Genomic DNA, 22,693 nt, shown 5'->3' on the forward strand with positions numbered 1-22,693 from the left:
ATATTTCTAAAAAATTTTAAAATGACTTATATTGTTTCCTAAAGAAATACTCGATAGCCGATTCTCCCAAAAACAAAGTTAGAAGAAACATTTTCATAAAAAAAAAAAAAAAAACACTTCAAAGAAAAACAGTACCAAACTCATTCCAGTCACATCAAATACTGCTTTAAGAAGAAAGATTTTGGAGTTTGATTCTAGCATATTAGTATCAATTGAAGTGTTAGAATATAATCCAAACTCTAGTTTTTTTCCCATTCCAAAATGAAGATCACAAAATAAAACACCAAAATTTTGAAAATTTCAAGCAGATGTGAAGTCCTTTGGGAGTGGGTTTCAAAATTGGAACCAAGGCTCTGATTTGATCCTAGAGTTTGGGCATCACCAAAATTGTAGTTGGAATTTGTTGATTCCAATAATATGAGAATCCATGCTGCTAGGTTTTCTAAGTTTCAAGAAGTAGTACACTTGCTCTTCATGCTAAAATTCCAATTCAATCTCCATCTCCATTCCCTCTGCTTCTAAACTCTTAACCTGTAAACACATTGTGACAGATTTCTTAGTCCTTGAAATCAAATCTTAGCTAACACAATGAAAAATGTTCTTCAAAGATGATTGAAAACACCAATGTGGTGTCTTCAAAATTTTCTTTGAAAAATGTGAAGATCCATCCCTAAAAAGTTGGAAATAGGAAATAATCAAGCTGACAAAAGCAAAAGTGATTAACACAAGAAAAGCATAAAAATTTCCTTTACGGCAGCCAATTCCTAAATAGCAGCAATTACCATTGCCAATGTATCAACGAGAAATGCGCGCTTTCCACGACCATTTCCGAGTTGAGAAATCTGTCTGCAAGCAAATGGATGAACAACTGACCCATTCCATTCAAACAATGCCCCCAATCCGATAAAAGAAAACGCTCTTCTCGATCCAAACATTAAGAATTCTCAAGAACAAAACTGGTAGAGGAATAAGTAAATCGCGGTGAAATTCTTTATCTGAACCGCGGATGTGAGAGAAAAGAGAGAAACCGCCAATACCTGGAGGAAGGGGGTGGTTGAAATTGAAAGACTATGACGAATCTTTCTGCCATTTTTATAAGAAGGCTTCCTCGAAAGCTTTGCAAACTTCCTCTTTTCACCTCCCGCGGAAAGTGTTCGTTCAAAGGCCCGATGGGTGGGGATTACTTGTAATATAATTAGAAAATTAAATAAAGGTTGAAAATAAGCCAAAAAATAAATGTTTTTTTTGTTATTTATTTATTATGAAATTTTATGCCATTAAATAATTAATTTTAGTAGGGTAATAATTCCTTGTAGAATTATAAATATTAAGTATTCAAGAAGTTCTTGAATATTAAATAACTTTTAACTTTAAGGGCATACTACCCTTTTGTTATATCTTATCATCTATGTGGGTAATAAATATGTTGTATTTTTTAAAATTCAAGGAAAAATATGAAAATAAAAGAAAATAAAAAGTGAAAGAAATGGAAAATAAATTTAAAGTGAAGATATTATCCTTTCTATGTGATATGTTGTATTTTTTTTTATCTTATATTTTGATTATTAAAAAAAATGAAAAAAAAATATAATGAAAAAATAAAAAAATAAAATGAAAAATACATTTAAAGTTAATAAATTATATATATATTTAAATTTTATATTTTATGATAAAATAAATATAAAAAAATAATATATTTTTCTTTAATATTTTTTTATAACTAAATGTAACGTAATAAAAACTCATGGTATACCAAACTATTGAAGCGCATGGTTAAATTTAAAGTTATAAAGAGAGTTTTTAAGATGAATAATCAGGAAAAAGAAAGCCTATTAACAATTTTTTTAGGCAGGATGATAGATAAGAATTACTACAATCTCAATCTGGCATGTAATCCACTGAGGACAGTGGAAAATACATTTGCTCTCTCAAATCAAACTGCATTACTTACTTAAACAATGAAAATAAAATTTATTGATAAATAAAACCATTGTATAACCATGTACTGAACCAGGGTGTAGTAAAACAATTCCCCTCCTCTTCCCTTGCACAACAACAAAAGGATTACTACATCTTTATGATAAAGAGGAAGGGGGAGTTTTGAAAGAAGATTTCCAAATTGATTAGCAACAATAAATATAGCATAGTGCCACTTCTGCAGCTTGGATTCCTCTTCTAACATACATCGTAACCCAAACTCTCTCCAATCTTTACTTTGGTCTTCTTCGGTAAGGGTATAGAATGTCATCCAGACTCTCTTTTAGATAATTTCCCACCTTGTTCACATTCCTGGCAACACCTGATGCCACCAGACTTGCATTCCTTACAAACCTGCATTGTTATTTACAAGCATTAGATTTCGGGTTTTCTGAGAATAAATTGGAAGACACTATGTATTTGAGATGAATTATTGGCTTGCCTGTTCAAGTACTCATTCCCTGTGGAATGTGGCGGTTTATAGGGGCGAGGTTGAGGAAAAGCATGGCTGTCTATAACATAAGAATAAACAGAAGGCAGAAGGTCAAAAAACTTGAACAATAACATAAATTAAAACATTGAAACCTCAAGAGGAAATAGAACCATTATTCAATAAGAAGGTTTATCAAGGTTGAAAGTTGGGAGGTGATGTTTCAGTAAAACCTTAAAAAGAAATGGATGATATGAGCAAATGAGCAGTAAAGAATGAGACTCCTTGTTAACTATAGAATCATAAACATTCCTCGCATCATGTCCTCAAATTTAGCAACCATTTAGAAGCTACATGGAAAATGAAAACAACCTTAACACTTGTTTAATTCTTTGTAATTATGAGTTTAACAATTAGTGCTACAAACCCACTTTACAAGAAGAAGTTTATTTATGCTAGAATGGATCTCATTTCCTATAATTTTTTTTTCAAAAAGATACAACAATACATAATTTTGTCTCCTTTTCCTGAAGGAAAAAAAAAACAAGGAATAAAATGGTAGAAATCCAAAAGGGAAATCCCAACAATACTTCTGTGGATTTGAAAGATGTTAAACAAATTTGAAGCATAATATGTTATTCAAAGTAGAGAGTTCCATTTTCAACAATTTGAGTGACAACCAATGGTTATTGCCATTTATTTCTTTTCGCGTTGGTGCATTTTTGTGTGTAAAAAAACAAAAAAAAAAACTATAACATAGAACATGACCAATGAAAAAGAAAAAAAAAAGTAAATTGCTTTTAATACCTTCTCTTCTCTGAGCAGGAGCAGGAACATGATTAGCAGACCCATGGTGTGCAGGAGAAGTTCTCTTGTCCAACAAAACCTACAAGAAGCAAAGCAAGATAAATTATAATTTGACAAAAAGGAGATAACACATGTAAGCAAGAGCCTGATTATTAGAAAATTGAATTCCAAATCAATCAAAATCTATTTAAATACAATCCAGATAAAAAGTAAGGAACTTGAATATTATGTAAACCAAACCGGACACAAAGCTAGATGGTTGGATTATAAATTTACACCACTCACTTATTTGTACAAAAAAGAACAAAGAAAGAAATTCAAGGATTTCATTAAAAAATCTAGGCAAAAGAACATACATGACTGAGCTTCTGTAAATTTCCATGAAATTTAATGCCACTTCACAGTAATCAAGATTCAATTTGCATTCCATCTATCAAACCTTGTACACTTGCATTAAGCTTTTAGTTGTGCATTTCCAAAACATAATCATGCTTCAATACGACAACAAAATTTAAGCCAAAGGTAAATCCTAGTTTGCATAGCTTCTCTCCTCATCCTAGTTTGCATAAGGAAATTTAGAAGTTTGAGTTAAAAACACTCACACACAAACACTTAGGACCTATTTAATAATGTTTTTTAAAACAGTTCTCAAAAAATAGTTTATGAGAGCAGTTTTTTAAAACAATCTCAATTATCTCTAAGAATAAAGTTCTATTTAAAAAATCATATATATATAAAACACAATTTTCTTGGCTTCCTCTCCATGAAACAATGTACACTTATGCACAATGCAAAAGTTCCCACAGTATTCTCCATTTTTTTTTTTTTGAATTGGCAATGATACAATTTTATAAACAAGCGCCATAGAAACAGCCCATCAAGGAACAAAGGATGTATACCACAAGAGCCAAAGAAACAACAAAAAAATGGAGCTAAGGAACAACCAAAATGAGGGTACAAAAAACAACTTTATCCCATAATGAGACCCCAACCAATCAACAAAATCAATTAAAGGCATCGTGCCTTCACCTATGTACAACTTTACCCATAAAAAAAGATTACTAAGATAGGCTCTTCAAAACACAAATAGGTCATTCCTTATCCTCAAATGACCTTCGATTTTTCTCTTTCCATATTGTCTAAAAGATGCATAAAGGAACAACTCTCCAAGCCCTTTTACACCTTTTTTCTGATGAATGATCCACATCACCCTAACAGAGCCTCTCTCATTGTCACCAACAACACCCAAGGAACACCAAACAAAGAGAAGAACAACCAACAAATAACCCTTGCCTTGGAAGGGTGAAGAAAAATGTAATGGATTGACTCTTCAACTTTACATAGGAAGCATATATTAACCAATGTCCACCCTCTTCTTTGAAACAAATCAAAAGTCAAAATCTTTCCCAACAAGATTTCCACGAAAATAAATTTGTTTTAGATGGAATCTGTGAATTCCAAATGACCCCCATTGGAGGAGTTAAACTTCCCAATCCCAAGGCAACATAATGAGACTTTACTGAGAAGGTATCATTCCTCAATCCACACTACCCTATACTACTTTTTTTTTTTTTTTATTTTATGTAGGTAAATTATTGTCCCCATTGGTACTTGAACCCGAAACCTCCCACAAACCCTCCCCATACCCTATCCTACTCTCTATTCACTACCTTACCTTGCAATCTAGAGAAAAATTGTTCTACATTTTCCAATTCTCAATCATTAAGCTGTCTAGAAAAATAAGGGTTCCAATGGCCCTTTTCCTTGTTTGATCTCTTAAATCAGTCACCCAAGCCTTTTTTCATAAGGCTAAAGCATACAAAGATGAAAAAGAAACACACAATGACTCATCCAAAACTTCACCCTCCCATTACCCACAAAAAAGGAAATTCCACCATTAAAGATAGCTCAATCCTTCCTAATAGCTTTTCATAACTCAACACCATACTCATCTCTCACATCACAACACGACCACCTCCCTTTTTCCTCTCCATATTTTCCACATATAACCTGTCTCTAGAGAGCTCCCCTTTTTATCACCAACTTCACTTGCACAAAAATGCTTTATTCAAAGAAAGACTTCCAACACCCAAACACGCCCACACACCACTTTCCTTTCTCCGTGCATAGAGTTGACCACTTCACTAGATGAAATTTATTGTCCAAAGCCCCAACATCCAAAAGGAAGTCTCTTTGAATCCTCTCTAGTATCATTCCAACTTTTCTCAAAATGGACAACAATGACATAGAATAGATGGGGAAGCTAGATAATGTGCTCTGGATCAAAACAAATCTTCCCCCTTTTTCTGAAATATATTGTCTTTTTCCACATCTAGATAATGTGTTCCGGATCAAAACAAATCTTCCCCCTTTTTTTGAAATATATTGTCTTTTTCCACATGGACAACCTCTTGCACAATTGCTCTTCCACTTCATCCCAAGCAGCCACTAATTTAAAAGAAATGCTCAAAGGAAGCCTCATATACACCCCAATTCATAGGCCAATTCCCCCACATTGTCCACCCTCCCAACTCTAATTAACTCACTCTTTTCAAAATTAATTTTCAAACCAGCGATGATTTCAAACCACATGAGCAATCAGCTTAAATGAACCATTTGGTCTTGAGAAACCTTACAAAAACAAGGGTATCACTTGCAAACAATAAATGAGACACCTCCCCGTCACCCTAAAACCTGACAGATGGCCTCCATCCTTAACCATCTATAGAAGGCAACTAAGGGCCTCCATTGCTATAGCAAATATGTAGGGACAAAGAGGATCCCCTGCCTCAATCTGCTTAAACTTTGAAAAAGGCAAAAGGGCTGTCATTAACAAGTACCGAACACTTTGCAGAAGAACCATACCACACAAAAAACAATTGAAAACACCACAAATTTGTTTTCAAAAAGCAACCTATTTTAAAACAAATTCTCAAAAAAACTGTTTTCTGTCAAAATTTCACCAAATGTACTTTCTAAGTAAGAGAAATGTTGTCAACACCAGTTTCCAAATAGACCCTTATATTTTGGCATGCATCACGAAAAATATAATCCAACAAGGTATATCTCAACAAATTTTTTGAGTTAAAAATAATCTGTTTACCACATTTCTTGTATGAGGAAAGATAGAAAAAATATGTCTGAATTTAATACCTCAAGACCAACACAGAATGGCAATTCTGCTTGTTTCTCTTCCTGGTCAGCAGATGGATTTTTGTTGTCCAAATACACTGAGTAACCAGCGCAAGCATACCTGAAGTCTGTAAGACTTCGACCCTCTTTAGAAGCTTCCAGCTCAGATTCTCCCACAATATAGCTTGGTACTGTTCATAAACTTTAAAATTAGTACAAATATAACAGAGTTAACGAATATAACTCTTAATTAGGCACAAAACGAATGATCGATGCATTAAAAAAAACACAAAAAAACAAAACTAGCTACTAAGATTAGAAATTAGTGAAATCTCTTAACATGGTTTCTTCTATACATACATATTCAGTAAGATATGAAGCTCTCCATGGGTCAAAACATTAACAAGCACTTCAGTATGAGAATGAAAGGCAACAAATATCTAGAAGCACCAGGCACATCAAAGCGACTTATCTCAAGTAAGGATTAAGGCCTAGACTCCACAGCTTAGCACAGAAAAAGCGCATCTATCTATTCACAATGCGGACCTATTTGCGATTTAAAAAGAGTCTAAAATTTGGTTCTCTGGATGGATATCAAGCTATGACATTGGATCTATCCAAAGAGTAAAACAGGAGATTTGATTCATGATTCAACATTATTGCTTCGCAAATATTGTTTTAGAGACTTGACTAAAACCCTAGAACATAAAAAAATCAAAGAAAAACCAACACAGAAGTGAACCCCTCCAATGTACCAACAGTGATTTCAAGATTATTGACCTGAAGCTTTATTTGCATCGCCTTTCAAATTCTATATTAATACCACACACTTGAAGCCACTCCATGAGAATGACATACATGCTATAGAAAAAAGCATCAATTCCTACTTTAATTAAATCAATAGCATCACAGATCATGCCCTAGAAAAAGAGGTAAATTTACATTACACAATTGGACCTAACGTTTCAATCTAATCCCATATTGAGGATCCTAATCAACCATAATGCCAGTTAGCACTTAGCACCACACAGTGCCGCGTCAGATTAAATTTCTGATTTTTCTTCGATCTTCCTCCAGTTTCCTCAGGAGTCATACAGAGAGAGAAATAAATACAACTAGAAAAATATGCATATATAGGGAGAGAGGCACCTTGATGAAGGGTTCTACTGATGCCGATGCACCTAGGGTTTTGAGACTTGGATTTGAGAATAGACGAGTAGTATAGACATCCCTTGCATGACTTGCCCTTTGATCCTCTAACCGGGTTAGGGTTAGGGTTAGGGCTAGGGCTAGGGCTAGGGCTAGAGTTAGGGTTAGGGATTCCGTCGTCTTCTTTATCCATCTCCATCTTTCGGGCTTCACTTGCAGTTGCAGATGTGTTTCTCCACGCATAAGTTCTTTATAGGCATCATAAGATTATAATACGATACTGACTCTCAGTTCTAGTACAATTCCAATAGGGCCATTCAAGATTCCAATTTAAAAAATAAATAAATTATATATATATATATATATATATATAGGAAAAATAAATAAATTATTAAGAGCTCGTTTTGGATGTATTTTCTATTTTTTTTATTTTTAGAAATAGAAATTAATAAAATAAAAGGTGTAAAATCTTATTAAAAGGTTATAGATTTATGTCCTAAAAATTATTTTTAAAATTCTTTTATATTTGAGATAGAGAAAATTTTTAATAATTTGATTTTTTTAATGATTTTTTAAAATAATTAATATATATTTTATATAAAAATTATTATTAAAAACAGAAAATATTAAATATACATTAAGAAATATATTTTCTTTATACTTTTATAAAAAAATTAATATTTTTCCATTTTTAATATAGTATTTTTTTTTAATCATTTTTTATGATAGTGAAAGATAATTTTTCATAAGTTTTATAACTAATTTGAAATAATCAATATATTGTTAATATTTATTTTCTCCTAAATTAATTAATTTATGAGTGAGTTTGAATGTATGATTATTTTGTTCTAACGAAATAATATTATTATTTTAAAAGACTTAATAATTTAATTTATATCAATCTTAAATCTTTTTTTATAAAAATAATTTTTGATTTAAGTAAAAATAAACTTTCTATTTTAACTTAATACTTAAAATCATTTTTAATTTTAAGTTATGATATTAAATTATTTTAATTAAAAAAATAAAATTAATATAAATTAAAGCATTAAATCGATTTACCAAAAACCTTCAAAATCAAGAAAATTGTTTCAGATATTTGAATTTTTGAACAAAATCCCAATCTAGAAAATAATTAAACGATATTCCAAAAAACTAAGAACTCTTTCAAAATTAGTTTTCCAAACTCAAAAACAATTTTTGATAAAAAAAAAAAAAAAGTTTTGAAAACAGGCTTATATTCTAAAAACAAATATTAATTATTTTTACTTGCTTTCTGAAAATTATTTTAAAAAACAGTTATATAAATACAAAGGATGGTTAAAAAGAAAATACTATAAATAAAAAATAAATTTAAAACATTTCAAATTCCCAGAGAAAGACTTGTATTTTAAAAAGCAGCAGAGAACCATCCTTTGGCACCTGTATTCAAAAACTGTTTTTGACAATGGTGTTCTAAGGCGATAGGAAGCAGGTCCTTATTTTCTAAGAATTATTTTCCAAGATTATCGTCTGCCTCCATATACTGCCTCAAATTATAAGATTAAAAAATGAAGGACCTGCTTAGAAGTTGGAACCAAACACACTTGGACTGCTATGGGCTATGGAATCGTCTTCCTTGATAAGCATTCAACAGTCAACATTGCTATTGAACCAGCAAAAGAGAAGTTTTCCTTTCCAAGCAAGCATTATATTTCTGTAGGTACTCTCTCAAGTTTGAAGCACACAACAAGCTCAGCCATGCAAATACTACCAATAACTGGGGAGTGTGGGTTGGTTACTCTCCTGTCCTCAAAGCTGGAATTATTGCTTCTTCACAACATCAGGCTATTAGGAATTATAAACATATATAAAACAAACACCACAAAGGAATTATGAACTTTCTTGTCAACTCTCAGATAACTTTTTCTCATGAGTAAAACTTCTCTACACAATGTTTATCCAAATCTAATTGAACATCCTAAGGCTTCCTGTTGTGTCATTTCCCACTGTACATCCCGCCAACTGCTTCAGTCGTCCCTGGAATTACAAACACCTACAAGTCTACACAGATGGATACCATCCAATCCCATTGGGGCATTGAGATCACAGAGCAGGTTGAATGATTTCAACCTTCCACCTCACAGGAATAAGTTTAACAACTATTCTTCACCACATTGAACTACTACTCCGATGTCAGACATAAGACCTTTCAAAAACTGTTATCGAACTAAATGGGAAAACAGCAGCTATAAAGACAAAACAGGTGTCCAGCTAAACTGAATTGTGTTTCACAAATATAAAAACGCATCAAAGCTTATAGAAAGTTGGTACCTCCTAAGATGAAAATTCTGTACACTACCACAAGTCACTGCTACTGCTACTGACTGATAATCGCATGATGCTCCTCCCATGACACCACCAGTCTCTGCAGGACATCCTACATTCAACTGTGCCGATAATCACATGATGCTCCCTTCTTGCAATGCCCATTCTCATGATACACACACAATCTCTGCCCTTTAGGAGTAGATCTACCAGAACCTCCCCCTCCATTGCCAAATGATGATTGGCGATTCCAAGGTCTGCCCCCGCCATAACCAGGATCTCCACCCTGGGAACCCCTGTCCCTTTGACCTGAGAATCTATCACCATTATGATTTTGGTCACTTCCCCACATGCCTTGGTTCCCTGTTGGTGCAACCCAACCTGGAATTGCATTTCCAGGTGCTGGCGCTTGACCAGAAGCTCCCCAGTTCATGTTTGTGTTTCCTGGTACTGGTCCCCAGCTCATATTTGGATTTCCAGGCATTGGACCCCAGCCAGCATTTGGATTCTGTGGCCCTGGCCTTGGGGCAGCACTTGGATTTTCTGCAACACCCATACCCCAAGGTGGGTTGGGTGGGGCAGCTGGAGCCAGGTTGGGTGGGGCCGGTGGGATCATAGCGGGTGGAGCAGGGGAGATCATGTTGGGTGGACCCGGAGGGATAATGTTTGGTGGACCAAGAGGGACTAGGTTGGGTGGGGCTGCAGATATCATATTGGGTGGCACTGAAGGAGTCAGGATTGGAGGTGGAGGCGGAGGGTTCAGGTTAGGTGGAGCTGGGGGGCCCAGATTGGGTGGGGTTGGATGGCCTAGATTGGTTGGAGCTGGAGGGCCAAAGCTGGGTGGAGCTCGAGGGCCCATGTTAGGTGGAACAGAAGGAGCTAGGTTGGGCAGAGCCGGAGGACCAAGGTTGCCAGGAGGTGGAGGCTGGAAGTTTGGTGGATTACTTGGAACTTGAGGTCTCCAAGAATCAGATGGAGGCAAACCTAAGCCTGGACTAGGGAAATACCCAGCTAGATTTCCTGTGCCAAGAGATGAAGCAGAATTATGGATAGAAGAAGCATCAACCCAGTGACCATATGGTGGCTGTTGTGAATGCATAGGAATAGAATTATTTCGTTCTAGCTTCTGAGGTGGACCATATCCCCAGGTTTGAGATTCACCCCCAGATACTGGGCAGGAAGATACTATTTCTGGCTTTGAAATTGAACCAGACCCCCATCCATGAGTTTCAACAGGATGGCTAAGACCCGCAACAGAATGAACCAGGTTTGGGAGACTTGCACCTGCAACTTTAGAATTAGTAGCACCTGGGTTCATTGAGCCAGCAGCAAAATCAGGTGCAGCAAGTGGATATGCATCTGCCTGAACACTCTGTGATTCACCTGACACAGACGATTGAGGATGAACCTCTGGAGCATTTGCAGAGGAATTTGAGACTGAACTAGGCACCAATGCTCCTAAAAGCTCAATCACATTATGTTCTTTCCTACCAGGAACACTTGTTTGTTGGCTGAATGATGCAAAAGATAGATCTGAACTATCAACACCTGCATTCTGCTTGACTGAAGATGGTGAAGTAGAAGAATGTATCAACTGGCCATTCTCTGAGGTCACTGCAGTAGGAGATAATAGCGTTCCAGAGGCTGGTTGAACAGGAAACTCAGTGGCTGTGCCTTTTTTATCAGGAGCTTGCCCAGCAACCCAACCTGTGGTACTTTGGGCAGGAGTGGGAGAAGGGAGGTTTGCCAAATCATTCCTGCCATCATAGTCAGAAACTGAACCATCTGTGGAAAGTTTAGGAGCCTCAACCATAGATGAAGCAGCCCAGCCCTTGGACAAACTAACCTCTTGTTGAGATCTCCAATTTTCTCCTCTATGATCAAGATTTGGCTTCTCCCCACCTTGATTTTCACCTACTTGCTGCAAGGATGATTCATATGGCTTTCCAGAATCTGTGGATGGGTGAGGCAGAGTATGCACATTTTGAGACTTTCCAATGCTGTTGTCAACTGGTGATGAATCTTTTGGGAATGCTGCGAACAATACGTCAGTCAAAAGTGCAGAGTCATCCTGCTTTTCAGTAGTTCTCCAAATTCTGAGATCCTTGGGGAAGAACCCACTATTACTCCATTTCCGCAGCTGCACCAGAGAAAATGGTCCTTGGACTCTTCCAGAAGGATCTTGGTAATGCCACATTTTGTCCGTTTCACTGAGTTTGGCAGCAGTTGGTTCTACCCCTGTCAAGGGAGGTCCGGAGGAACTTTCTAATGCAACTCCAGAAAATGATTCAGACCTTACCACTGAATGGGCTGCCACAGAACTGTCTAATGCAATTCCAGAAAATGATTCTGATCTTACTCCTGAATGGGATGCCATGGGACTTTCTAATGGCACGGTTGAAAATGATTCAGATCTTACCACTGAATGGCTATTCCAGCCACCAACTTCAGAATTAGAACCACTTATCTTCTCCCACCTGCTCAGTTTCTGTGTGTCTCTTCTATTCCATGAATCCTCATTCATGATCTCATCAGGGCTAGCAACATCTTCACTTTTGCTTGAAAAACCTTTATTTGACATACTTCTGCTGAATTCCCAGTTTCTACTAGAATTTTTTGTTGGTGTACTCCAGGAATAATTTGAACCAGAATCTCCTTTCCTTGAAGAGCTAGGTTCCATCCTCTTCCTGCTAAAGCCTGTATCTCTTGGTCTCAAATGATTTTCTGTGTCCACCAGTACTAAGTAATCAATAACAAAGCAATAAAATTGAAATTATTAAATTCTGAAATTCACAAGTAGAAAAGCAAGTATAAGGGACCTTGTCTCTTGTCATCTGTCTCACTTTCATCTTCCTCAGACTCGTAACTTGGATCCATATTTGGGTCTGCATGGACTTCTGGAATTTCCTCAAGCCTGCGCTGGCGCTCCTCAGCTGTCTTCAAACGCTGCAATTTCTCGACACATTCCCTAAGCGTGAGAGGAAGTCAAGGATAACTTTACAATTGCCTGTAGAAGCTTTCGGCATCTCCATCACAACACCACAAATTAGGTTCCATTTGGGCTAGTTTTTGTGTTTGTCTTTAACTAAAAGCTAAAGCTGAATCCACATCATGATTTCCATGGGGAAACATTGGTATCATGAAAGTTTTATTAAACATGAAACAATTTCCAATATAGGTCAAGGAAGAGCTCCTATGAGAAGTAGCATTGTTATTGCTTCAATATTAAGCTATTTTCCAATACCTATCAAAAAAAAATATTAAGCTATTTTTCAAACTAAAAGCTCTTTTAATATAGATTCAATAACTAAGTTATTAAAAATACTTTTGCCTTCTTGGAAAGCCCATCCAAGTAAGTCTTTACATATATAAATAATGGGAGCAAACTAAACAATATACAATTTTATGGTAGAAACAATTTGGCAGCAAAGTGTAAGGACCTTTACTGTAGATAAATAACAGGTCAAACTGCATGATAGAAATCCAGCTCAACCTTGCATAATCTTTATTGCCTGAGGATGAACATAGGTATATAGGTATATATATATCCACGACACAGTTAATGTGCCTGGGCCCTTGACTACAAAAGATGAACTCTGGAAGAGTCCATTTTGGGGAAGTATCACCAGACCCATCTCAGTAATCGCCTAAGTTTCCAAAGGTGACCTATCTTACTGCAGGAGATCGTATTTAGAATAGGGCTCCCAAAAATTTTCAGACTCACTTCTGTAATGGAATTAAGGCTTCCAGCTAAGCACCACCAAATTCCCAAAACTAACTCACAACATGTTTTATCTAGCCAGCCTCCCAACACCCACCACCACCAACATACCCTACTGAATATCATTTCCTTTCAGCTCCTTTAAGAAAATAAATAAGCCCCCCCTAAGCTCAAGCTCTGATCTAGCACCTCGCCTTCTGAATGCTCCAAAGAGCACCCAAAGTTCCCTACGAATGCTGTTATTCCCCTAAAGAAACCTAAAATTAGTTTGCACTAACATTTTATTCCAAAACAAATACATAAACAGTCATACATCAGCCAAGAGTTCCCCCTCAAACAAAGATATTCAGAACACAGAACAAATACATAGCAAATTTACATAAATCATCAGTCAAGAAACAACAAAAACTCACCAATTAAAAGACCAATATCCTAAAGAACTTTTCTGAGAGAGTACTACAGGATCTCAATTGTAATCGGCCAATAAATAGCCTGTTTTAGGTTAGTTCAAAGTAAAATTGTTAATAACACTGAATATGGCATAATAGGTGATTCAATTTAGAAACCAACTTTTGACGTTTAAGGGATAACGTGTTCAGGTCACCAATCCTCATAGCACTTATTTGATTAAGTGTCCTCTGGATTAACCAGAAAGGCAATGTCTTAAGAAAATAGGACATATGATAACAAGAAGCCACTTGCATATTCAAGATGATAATAGAACTATGCATAAGCTGAACAAAAAAAGGATATTCCTTTCTGCGCCCCTTTTCACTAGCTCGATCGCGAAGATGACTAAGCCGCACAATCTCTGTTTCCAGCCACTACATCAACACAAGAAGCATCATGCATAGTAGACAGCAAATATATGACGAAAAAAAAGAAGAAGAACAAAGCAGGAGAGGAAAATATCCCAGATCTTCTGATGATATAACAATATAAAAAATATTTTTTGAACAAAATTAGCAGATACTAACATGCAACAGTTAGGATTTTTGGATAAACAGGTATTTATTTAAGTCCAGAATAAGAAAATAATTCAAGTGCACCAACAATGTAATGAATTAATTTTAACATTATTGATCAACCAGTGATAGGATAACAGACCCACACTTCATAGAGATATTTTTCCTTGATTGTTATAGCATTTTAAAATAGGCATTAGGGGGATCATGCGGATTATGAAATGCCATTCTCATTTGGGGTTTGAGTAATGTGCTCACACTACCTTCATTACTCCTATATAAGCTGCCTATATGGAGGCAGGGATAAGACATTAAATAATTTTAAGCACATTAATTGAGTGCAATTATAAATGATTTCAAATAATTTTTATCAAAGAGCAAGGTAGTGACCAAGATTAACTCCCCCAACCATTTCAGACAAGGCAAGCAGATTCTTGCCAGTTTCCAAGTACAACTGAGTATATTAGTTTAGTATAAGTGTAAATAGTGCTTCTTAGCATTTATCTATACAGAATTCATTGGTATCTTTTATGTCCATTTTTAAACTGCTGACAGCGCTTTCACAACATAAATGATTTGGGAACTTTTTCTTCGTTTTTCAATTGCCATTATGCAGAAATAAGAATTTATTTGATAGCTATCCAAAGTTGCCCTTAACAAAGCTTTGCTTGGGAAATGGAGTTGGAGATTTGCAAAAGAAAGGGAGTCCCTTTGGAAACTTGTAATCATCAACAAGTTTGGCTTCAAGGAAAGGGGGTGGTGTTCGAGAGTAGGGAGAGGAGGCTATGGTGTGGGGGTGTGGAAAGCCATTAGAAGGGAATGGGAGGGCATTCAAGGTAGATCCCGTTCATTTTTGGGAATGGGAGGGCATTCAAGGTAGATCCGGTTTCATTATTGGGAATGGGAGAAGGGTTAAGCTTTGGAAGGATTTGTAGTGTGAGGATTAGACATTGAAAGAAGCTTTCCCTAACTTATTCCTTTTGGTAGTTGATAAAGATGGTTGGGTGTCAAAAGCTTGGGAGGAGGGTGGGGAGATGGGTTGTTGGAGTCCTCGCTTTTCAAGGCATCTTCATGATTGGGGGATGGGAGAAGTGGAGTTTTTGCTTTGGAAGCTTCAACCTTTGGCTGTAAGAAGAGATGCAGAGGACATTTTGAGCTGGCAAGAAAGTAGGAATGGCTTTTTTTTTGTTCATTCCCTTTATTGTTCCTACACAAGGGCTCCCAGTGATCCTTTCCCATGGAGCTTTATTTGGAGGTCTTGGACTCCAATGAGAGTGAGCCTTTTTGCTTGGGAAGCATCTTGGAACAGAATTTTGACTTGTGACCAGCTGAAAAGGAGGGGATGGAATTTACCGAATAGATGCTACTTGTGTAAACAGGAAGAGGAAACCAATGACCATCTATTTCTGGTTTGTATTAAGGTTAGAATGTTGTGGAATGTGATCTTCGCCCTTTTCGGTGTGCATTGGGTTTTGCATTCCTCCATGAAGGGAAACTTGCTTGGGTGGCATGGAAGCTTTGTGGGTAAAAGAAGGGAGAAGGCATAGAAGGCTGCACATTTATGCTTGATGTGGACTTTATGGAAGGAAAGGAATGGGAGAGCATTCAATGATGTTGAACGGTCCGACCAAGCTATCAAATATTCTTTTTTGTATAATTTTGTGAATTGGGCTAGGGTATATATAGAATATCACATTTTGTCTATGATTGACTTTATAGATTGGCTGTTTATTAAGGGGATGGCTATCTTCTCACTTTGCTGCCTAGTTTTTTAGGCATTTATTTGTATACTTCATGTGTACTGTTTTCTCAGTTTCTAGGCGTTTCTAATGCAAGCTCATATTTACCTATAAAAAAAAAAATTTTAAAAAAACACTATCCAAAATAGTAGTTGAATACATGCACCAAGCACAAAGTAAATAATGAATGAACAAGTTATACGCAATTGACATACATCCTTGACTCTGACTGCTTGAAGTGCTAACGCTTTTTCCAGAATGCCACCCTACAAGCAATCACCATGCTTATTAGGATTAATGAGAAAGTCCGAATATGGAAAACAGAAATGAAACTAAAATATAGAATTACCACTGTCAATGGGGTGATTAATCCACATTTTATACTCTGACGTAGACGCATACATTCGTCCTGAAAAGCAAAATAACATATAAGGCCACACTCTATAACAATTTGATCTCTAATAAGCTGCTGATTTGGAAACCCCTTTTTCGATAAATAGGATGCTTCTTATTAATAAGCCATTGAATTTCACATGTATCCATTATTTCCCTACAAAGAGAAATGTTTTTCCACCATCCCCATAAAGGGTATTTAGGACTAACCAAGGCCTCATTCAAGCAGGGATCCTATTCATCAAAACCAAGGGGCATCCAAATGAGAAGCCTCTTTAAGATTCACCTCCATCTTATTCTACTAGAGTAAAGTTTGTTTATTAGAAATAAATGTCATGAAAAGGGTAACAAAAAATTATAAATAGCGATACAAAAAATGGTAGGAAAATATTAATTATAAGTTCAATCACCTCAGTGAACTCCTGATTTGAAATTATATCAATTGATATGATTTCTGTCTTGCTTAAATTTAAAATTTCTAGCATGACATCTGTTGTCCTTTTGCCAACTTTATATGGATCAGCTGCTTTGCTTGTACCTGTATACCAAATTGTTAGAAAAAATTACCATCTTATTTGTTACTAATTTTCCATTATTTATGTCAAACAGAGTATAGAAGAGGGGGCAATAGTCTAAATATTACCTACAACTTGGACTAGCCTATACACATCTTGCTTTTGTCCACTACCGGAAATCCTTATTCTCACAAAAGCACCAACCACCTTGTCATGTAACTTTTCAGTATCTTCAATTAAATCCTCCATCAAATTACGCCGTAAATAAATTAAGCTAATGTTGTGGATATCAATAGCTGCATAATCATCAAGATTTGATTGAGATCCTCTCTCATCACCCTTTTTACGTGCTTTACGTCTCCTATCTTTACCCACTTTCATTAGGGTGTCGGTATTACCATCAACCTCCAACTGACTAGCTTCACTATCAACAACACTCCCTTGTAGATCATCTGTCTGTGAATCCTCTTTATTAAGAAAGTGAGACTCAAGAAGTTTTAACATTTCAAAATGCCCAACACGTGGTTTTCCAAAAAGATATTCAAGTCTTGAATCGCAAATTATTTGACTTTTTCGGCGAGGATCGCGAAGTTTGTTTCTTTTTATATATTCTAGCAAGAGGGCTTGTACGTCAAACTGACTTGTAACAGATTTGTCCCCATTCTTCATATGCATAACAAACTCCAAGAGCTCTTTTGATGCCCACTCAGTGTTGGCAGGCGTAGACGTTCCTTCTGCTCCAATTGCTGTTGCTACACTCGGTGAATCCCTCTCCTTATTGAGTGACTTCAACCGTTTCTTGGCCTTTCTTCTTTTGGGCTTCCTTGCTTCTACATTTCCAGAGGAACTGTCTGAACCAGGACCACCATCATTGTAAACATCATTGGGTTCATCCGGTGCTTCTTGTTTTCCAGCAGGTGCATCAGACCCTTTCCACGGATTTTTAGCCTGAGCAAGTTCATCTGATGTTAGAGATAGCCTTCCTTTTAAATCTATCCAGTAATCCTTGAAGAGGAACTCCCAGCTACTTTTGTCATCGAAATCAACTTGATCCTACAAGAGCAAAACAATCAAAAAAGGGGGAAAATTAGAATGCTGCAACAAGCACTACAAAACCAAACAAAAGTATGCATATACTTAACAAGCACAAAAATATCCCTGCTCAGTCTCCAAAAGAGCAGAATAAGCAGAAGAAAAAACCAAGATTGAAAGAATATCAACCAATTGACATTAGTGCTAGATTCAGGGGTCTACACCATGTACAAGCATAAGGAGAACACTAATTTTTGAAACTTCTAGACGAGAAGATATCATGCTGCTGCAGTCACAAACCAGCTCAACACTTGCCAGCATCAACCCTAAGGGATCACGTTCATTTTATGGGTTTGCGACAAATTTATCACTCGGAAACTAGAGGTCATTCAACTTGACTCCACTCAACTAAATAAAGCCTTAAACACCATGTACTTGGGGTCAATCACATGAGTCTTTCTTTGCTATTTCAACTCTATATAGGGCCACATAATCTGTAAATTACATGCACCTATTGTCTTCCAACACCTCAATCCACATTCTCTTTTCAAAACTATGGTTGATATGTGATGAAGTCTTTAGATTATTTTTTAATCTTGAAGAGCAAAAAAGTAGTGAAAAAAATGTGTTGATCTTAAAAAGCAATAAAATTGGCTAAAAGGTTGAGCATCTAAACATTTGAAAACAAGTGGAAATTAAGTAACCAGAAAATAGCATCCTGATTGTATGTTGAAAACTTGAAAGCAAGTTCTACTAAATCTTTGTTCACTGGGTCCCAGGATGCAGTAGTGCGGTGGTGATATTCTGGTTTGGGCATTTATCAGCCCATACAACAGCTATAACCCAATATTTGACCCTTTCTCTGCTATCGACAACTTGCATCTATGAGATGAGTTATTCAACTTACAATGCTGTTCAATTTTACAACTATGGTCCCATATTCTACCCACATGCAAGTAGAAAAGATTATAGACATGAATTTCAGTATGTTCAAACACATTCAGTTTTTAGTATGGAGCAAGAGTGCTCAAGGTGAATGAAGAAGAAATGGTGACAATAGCCAATAGCACTAACACCCATGGTAGCAAATCACCTCATACTATGATTACAAAAGTATAAAGATATTTTAAAAACTTGAAAATCCTAGATGCCCTTGAGAATCATTCCACTTCAATCCAAATATAGAGGATGGCTAAGAAGAAACAACATAAAATAAAGAAATGTTTCCACAACATGAAACTAGACAAACATCAAACTGTTTTCCTTAAATTTTATTTTTATTTTTATTTTTTTGATAACAGAAGAACCTTCCATGGCTAAGTCTTTAGGACTCTCCATGCGGACCCAAACCTTGAGGTGTTGACCGCCCCACAACAACCAGCATTGGGTAAATTTAGGATATCATCAGTGGTAGGATTCGAAACCAAGACCATGTGTCACTTACTAAGACCACACTTCTCAGTGTTCACCCTGACCAACTAGGCTACCCTGACGGATTGTTTTCCTTAAATTTTAATTAACAAATTGAATATCCATAATTTCAGCATGAGATATCATGACTCCATTGCATCTACTTTCACACATTAAAACGCTGCTACAGTTGCATTTTTACATTCTTGAAAATGCCAATGACACATAAAAGAGAAAAAAGGTAAAATGAGAGTACGGGAAAAAAAAACCAGGAGAATGAAAAAGAAGAGGCATACATACCATTTCCTTGTTTCCCTGCTCATTTTTTTCAATCAACATGATAATTTTCATGCATGCCTCACAGAAGCCTTTGTTTTCTCTAACACAAAAGATAACAGAATCTTTGATGCAGTTCTTGCACAAGGAAAATGGACATGTCAAACACATATAATAGGAATTCTTCTCACAAGCAGTACATTGATGCCAACCTGAAAGAAAATAATAACTGATTTAATAAAAAAACATTTTTAAAATGTGAACTTCATTGAATAAAGAGTAAATAGATAGAACCAGACAAGCAAAAGGCATGCAAAATTAAGTGAGCCAAAAGCACATGAACAGCCAGGAGATAATTCAGGTAAATTTAACAGTAAACATCAAAACACCCAGAAGTTCTTGGATCAAGCTTGAATTTGTGTGCGTGGAATGACTGAGAAGAGACAACGATCATAAAGCAAGTGCAAAGCAAAACAGGAGAAAATTATCTCAACTAGGAGCAATGTGCAAGGATCCATTCTAGTTTCCTAGTCTGCCAACAGAATATAAATATTTAGTGGACTGGGAGTGTAGAATTTGGAAAAACAGTCAGTTCATATATTCATTACTTTGGAAATCTCTGTCCCAAATATGTTAATAGAAATGTTACATTTATTTCATCCAAGATATCATGAGGACGATCATATCTTAAGTTTGATTGTTGCAGCTCTTCTGCATTTTAAGCCAGAATGCTCAAACAGAATGGGCAACCCCAAAAGAAGATTTATCATAACCAATTAATATAAAAACGATGTGGCAGTCATATTATGTATAGCACAAACATCACACATCAAAAATCAAGATTAGTCAATCAGAAGTTGGAAGTACTGCTTTACAATGTGAATAGAGAGGTAGTTTAGAGAGATTTTTTGGAAGATTCAATATCAATAAGAAAATCAATAGCTCTAATGTAGTTACATTCCATAACCCCACCAGATACATTCCATTAGTGAATGGGACGAATTCTTGCCATATCACTAGCATTCGTCTGTTTACAGTGGAAAGCACAAATATATCTATATACTAAAAAGATAGTTGAAGGCATCTCTAAGCTCCAAACACCTAATGTAATGTGTCCTTTTTATTTCAAACAAAAAAAAAAGGGAAAAAAACACTTAAATGAGTACCAAACCCCCTAATTGGGTAGTTTTTAAAATATAATGTTTCATTTTCAATGTGCAGACACATGCCTCCACCAACTGCCCTTGTTTCTGCAGTAGCACAGCGACTAACTTGTTCTCCAGACCCTAAACCATTACCCTCCTTCTTGACCCAACCCTAATTTCCCAAAAGGAACTCCACACTTGTGCAGCTGTACTGCTAGTTGTATCTTATACTTCAAAACCGGAAAACCTAACACAAATGCTATTTAAAAATCAACTTTAAGGCCCAGAACAACACCACCACTATGAACCAAAAACCACAATGATCATCAAAAACCAAACACCCAATACACTATTCATCAGGGGGGAAAAAGAAAACAAATTGATTAAAGGAAATTAAGAATGTAAAGAAATTGGAAATGAATGCAGTAGAGAAATTGAAGAATTGCCACTAGAACTTACCACAATTCCATAGACTGGGAATGCAAATGAGAAATTGAAGAATTAACAGTAAAACTTACCACAATTCCATTTGCCCTTGGCTCGAAAGAATTCCTCGTCACGATTAACACACGTAGTATGGTAGGCCTTAGGGCATCCCCTGAAAAAAGAAAAAAAAAAAACCCAAATCAATCTCATTCAATTATAAATAAACCCCCAAGAAACCCGCAAACATAAACGAAACACAGACAGCATAAACCCTAGAAAATCGCACGATTCAATTACCCAAACCTCACCTGCGATCACAGAGCACAAGATCACCGCCATCGAAGCAAATGAAGCAAACGTCCTCCTCAAACGACTTCTTCAGCGGAGCCCGCGCTGAAACCCTAGGATTCCGGCCCCTCTTCCTCCTGCCCCCGCCGCCTCGACCTCCCTCCGCGACCTCCACGCCGGCCTCCGCCTCCGCCTCCTCTCCCGCGATCGCCTCCACGTCCTCTTCCTCCTCCGGCTCCGCAACAGCAGCAGGCGACGCGGCGCCCACAAGCTGCGAATCGTCCAGCTCTGAAACGACGTCGCATTGGTCGATGCTTTGCGGAAGCACTTCGTCACCAATGGGCGAGTCCCCTTGCCGTGGAGAGGGCGGTTTGTAGCCGTCGTTTAAAGCGTCGTCTTCCTCCTCCATTAAGGATTCAAACCCTACAATCAAACCCTAGCTTCTCCTTGTTGCTCCGCTCCCCCCACTCGAACGCGACTGATTTGTACGGAATCCAAGCGAAAGAGAGAAAATACTTGCAGTTCGCAAGGAGAGAACCCAAAAACACACAAAAAAATAAATAAATTATTAAAAAAAAAAAAAAAAAACCTACGTTATTTTGTTTGGATTTGGGTGCGTGAGGGCGCCGAAAATGTCCGGTTTTATTGTTGAAATATCGAATATGCCCCTACACCCCTTGTGTTGTCCGCCTTAGAGCTATCCAGTGGCGGCGGCTTCATGGTGTCTGCGGCATGACCGTGTGATTTCACCGAGAGTTCATCAACGGTTGGTATGTGTAGCTTGACGGATCAGAGTGGCTTGTGTGGGCCCCAAAGGACCAACCTTCACCATTGATGAGAGAGTCCACTCTGATCCTCAGTGGATTCGTTTTAAACATTTTACATCCTGAAAAAGGTCAAAAGAAAAATTAGTAAGACTTTTTATTAACTTTAGAAATACTTTATGTTAAAAGATGCATCGTACAGATCTATTGGTTTTTT

At 36.6% G+C, this 22,693-nt stretch overlaps 2 protein-coding genes across 2 annotated transcripts; both read right to left on the reverse strand.

Annotated features, from left to right (window-relative positions):
* Positions 1–1,867: 1,867 nt before the first annotated feature.
* Positions 1,868–7,746, reverse strand: LOC117908909. The gene is made up of 5 exons (XM_034822745.1): positions 7,496–7,746; positions 6,368–6,537; positions 3,215–3,293; positions 2,420–2,489; positions 1,868–2,331 (listed from the first exon to the last, which is right to left on the reverse strand). Exons 1-5 carry the CDS (start codon positions 7,692–7,694, stop codon positions 2,211–2,213), a joined length of 639 nt encoding a protein of 212 aa, XP_034678636.1. The 5' UTR covers positions 7,695–7,746; the 3' UTR covers positions 1,868–2,210.
* A 1,599-nt stretch (positions 7,747–9,345) lies between these two features.
* LOC117911761 (zinc finger CCCH domain-containing protein 19-like) lies at positions 9,346–22,267 on the reverse strand. Its single transcript, XM_034826185.1, has 10 exons — positions 21,733–22,267; positions 21,517–21,596; positions 19,878–20,065; positions 17,264–18,188; positions 17,031–17,158; positions 16,577–16,636; positions 16,443–16,493; positions 14,277–14,347; positions 12,622–12,776; positions 9,346–12,526 (listed from the first exon to the last, which is right to left on the reverse strand). The coding sequence occupies exons 1-10, from the start codon at positions 22,119–22,121 to the stop codon at positions 9,921–9,923; spliced, it is 4,653 nt and encodes a 1,550-aa protein (XP_034682076.1). The 5' UTR covers positions 22,122–22,267; the 3' UTR covers positions 9,346–9,920.
* Positions 22,268–22,693: the final 426 nt, after the last annotated feature.

This window comes from Vitis riparia, chromosome 3, assembly GCF_004353265.1.
Source record: "Vitis riparia cultivar Riparia Gloire de Montpellier isolate 1030 chromosome 3, EGFV_Vit.rip_1.0, whole genome shotgun sequence".
NCBI classification, from domain to species: Eukaryota; Viridiplantae; Streptophyta; class Magnoliopsida; order Vitales; family Vitaceae; genus Vitis; species Vitis riparia.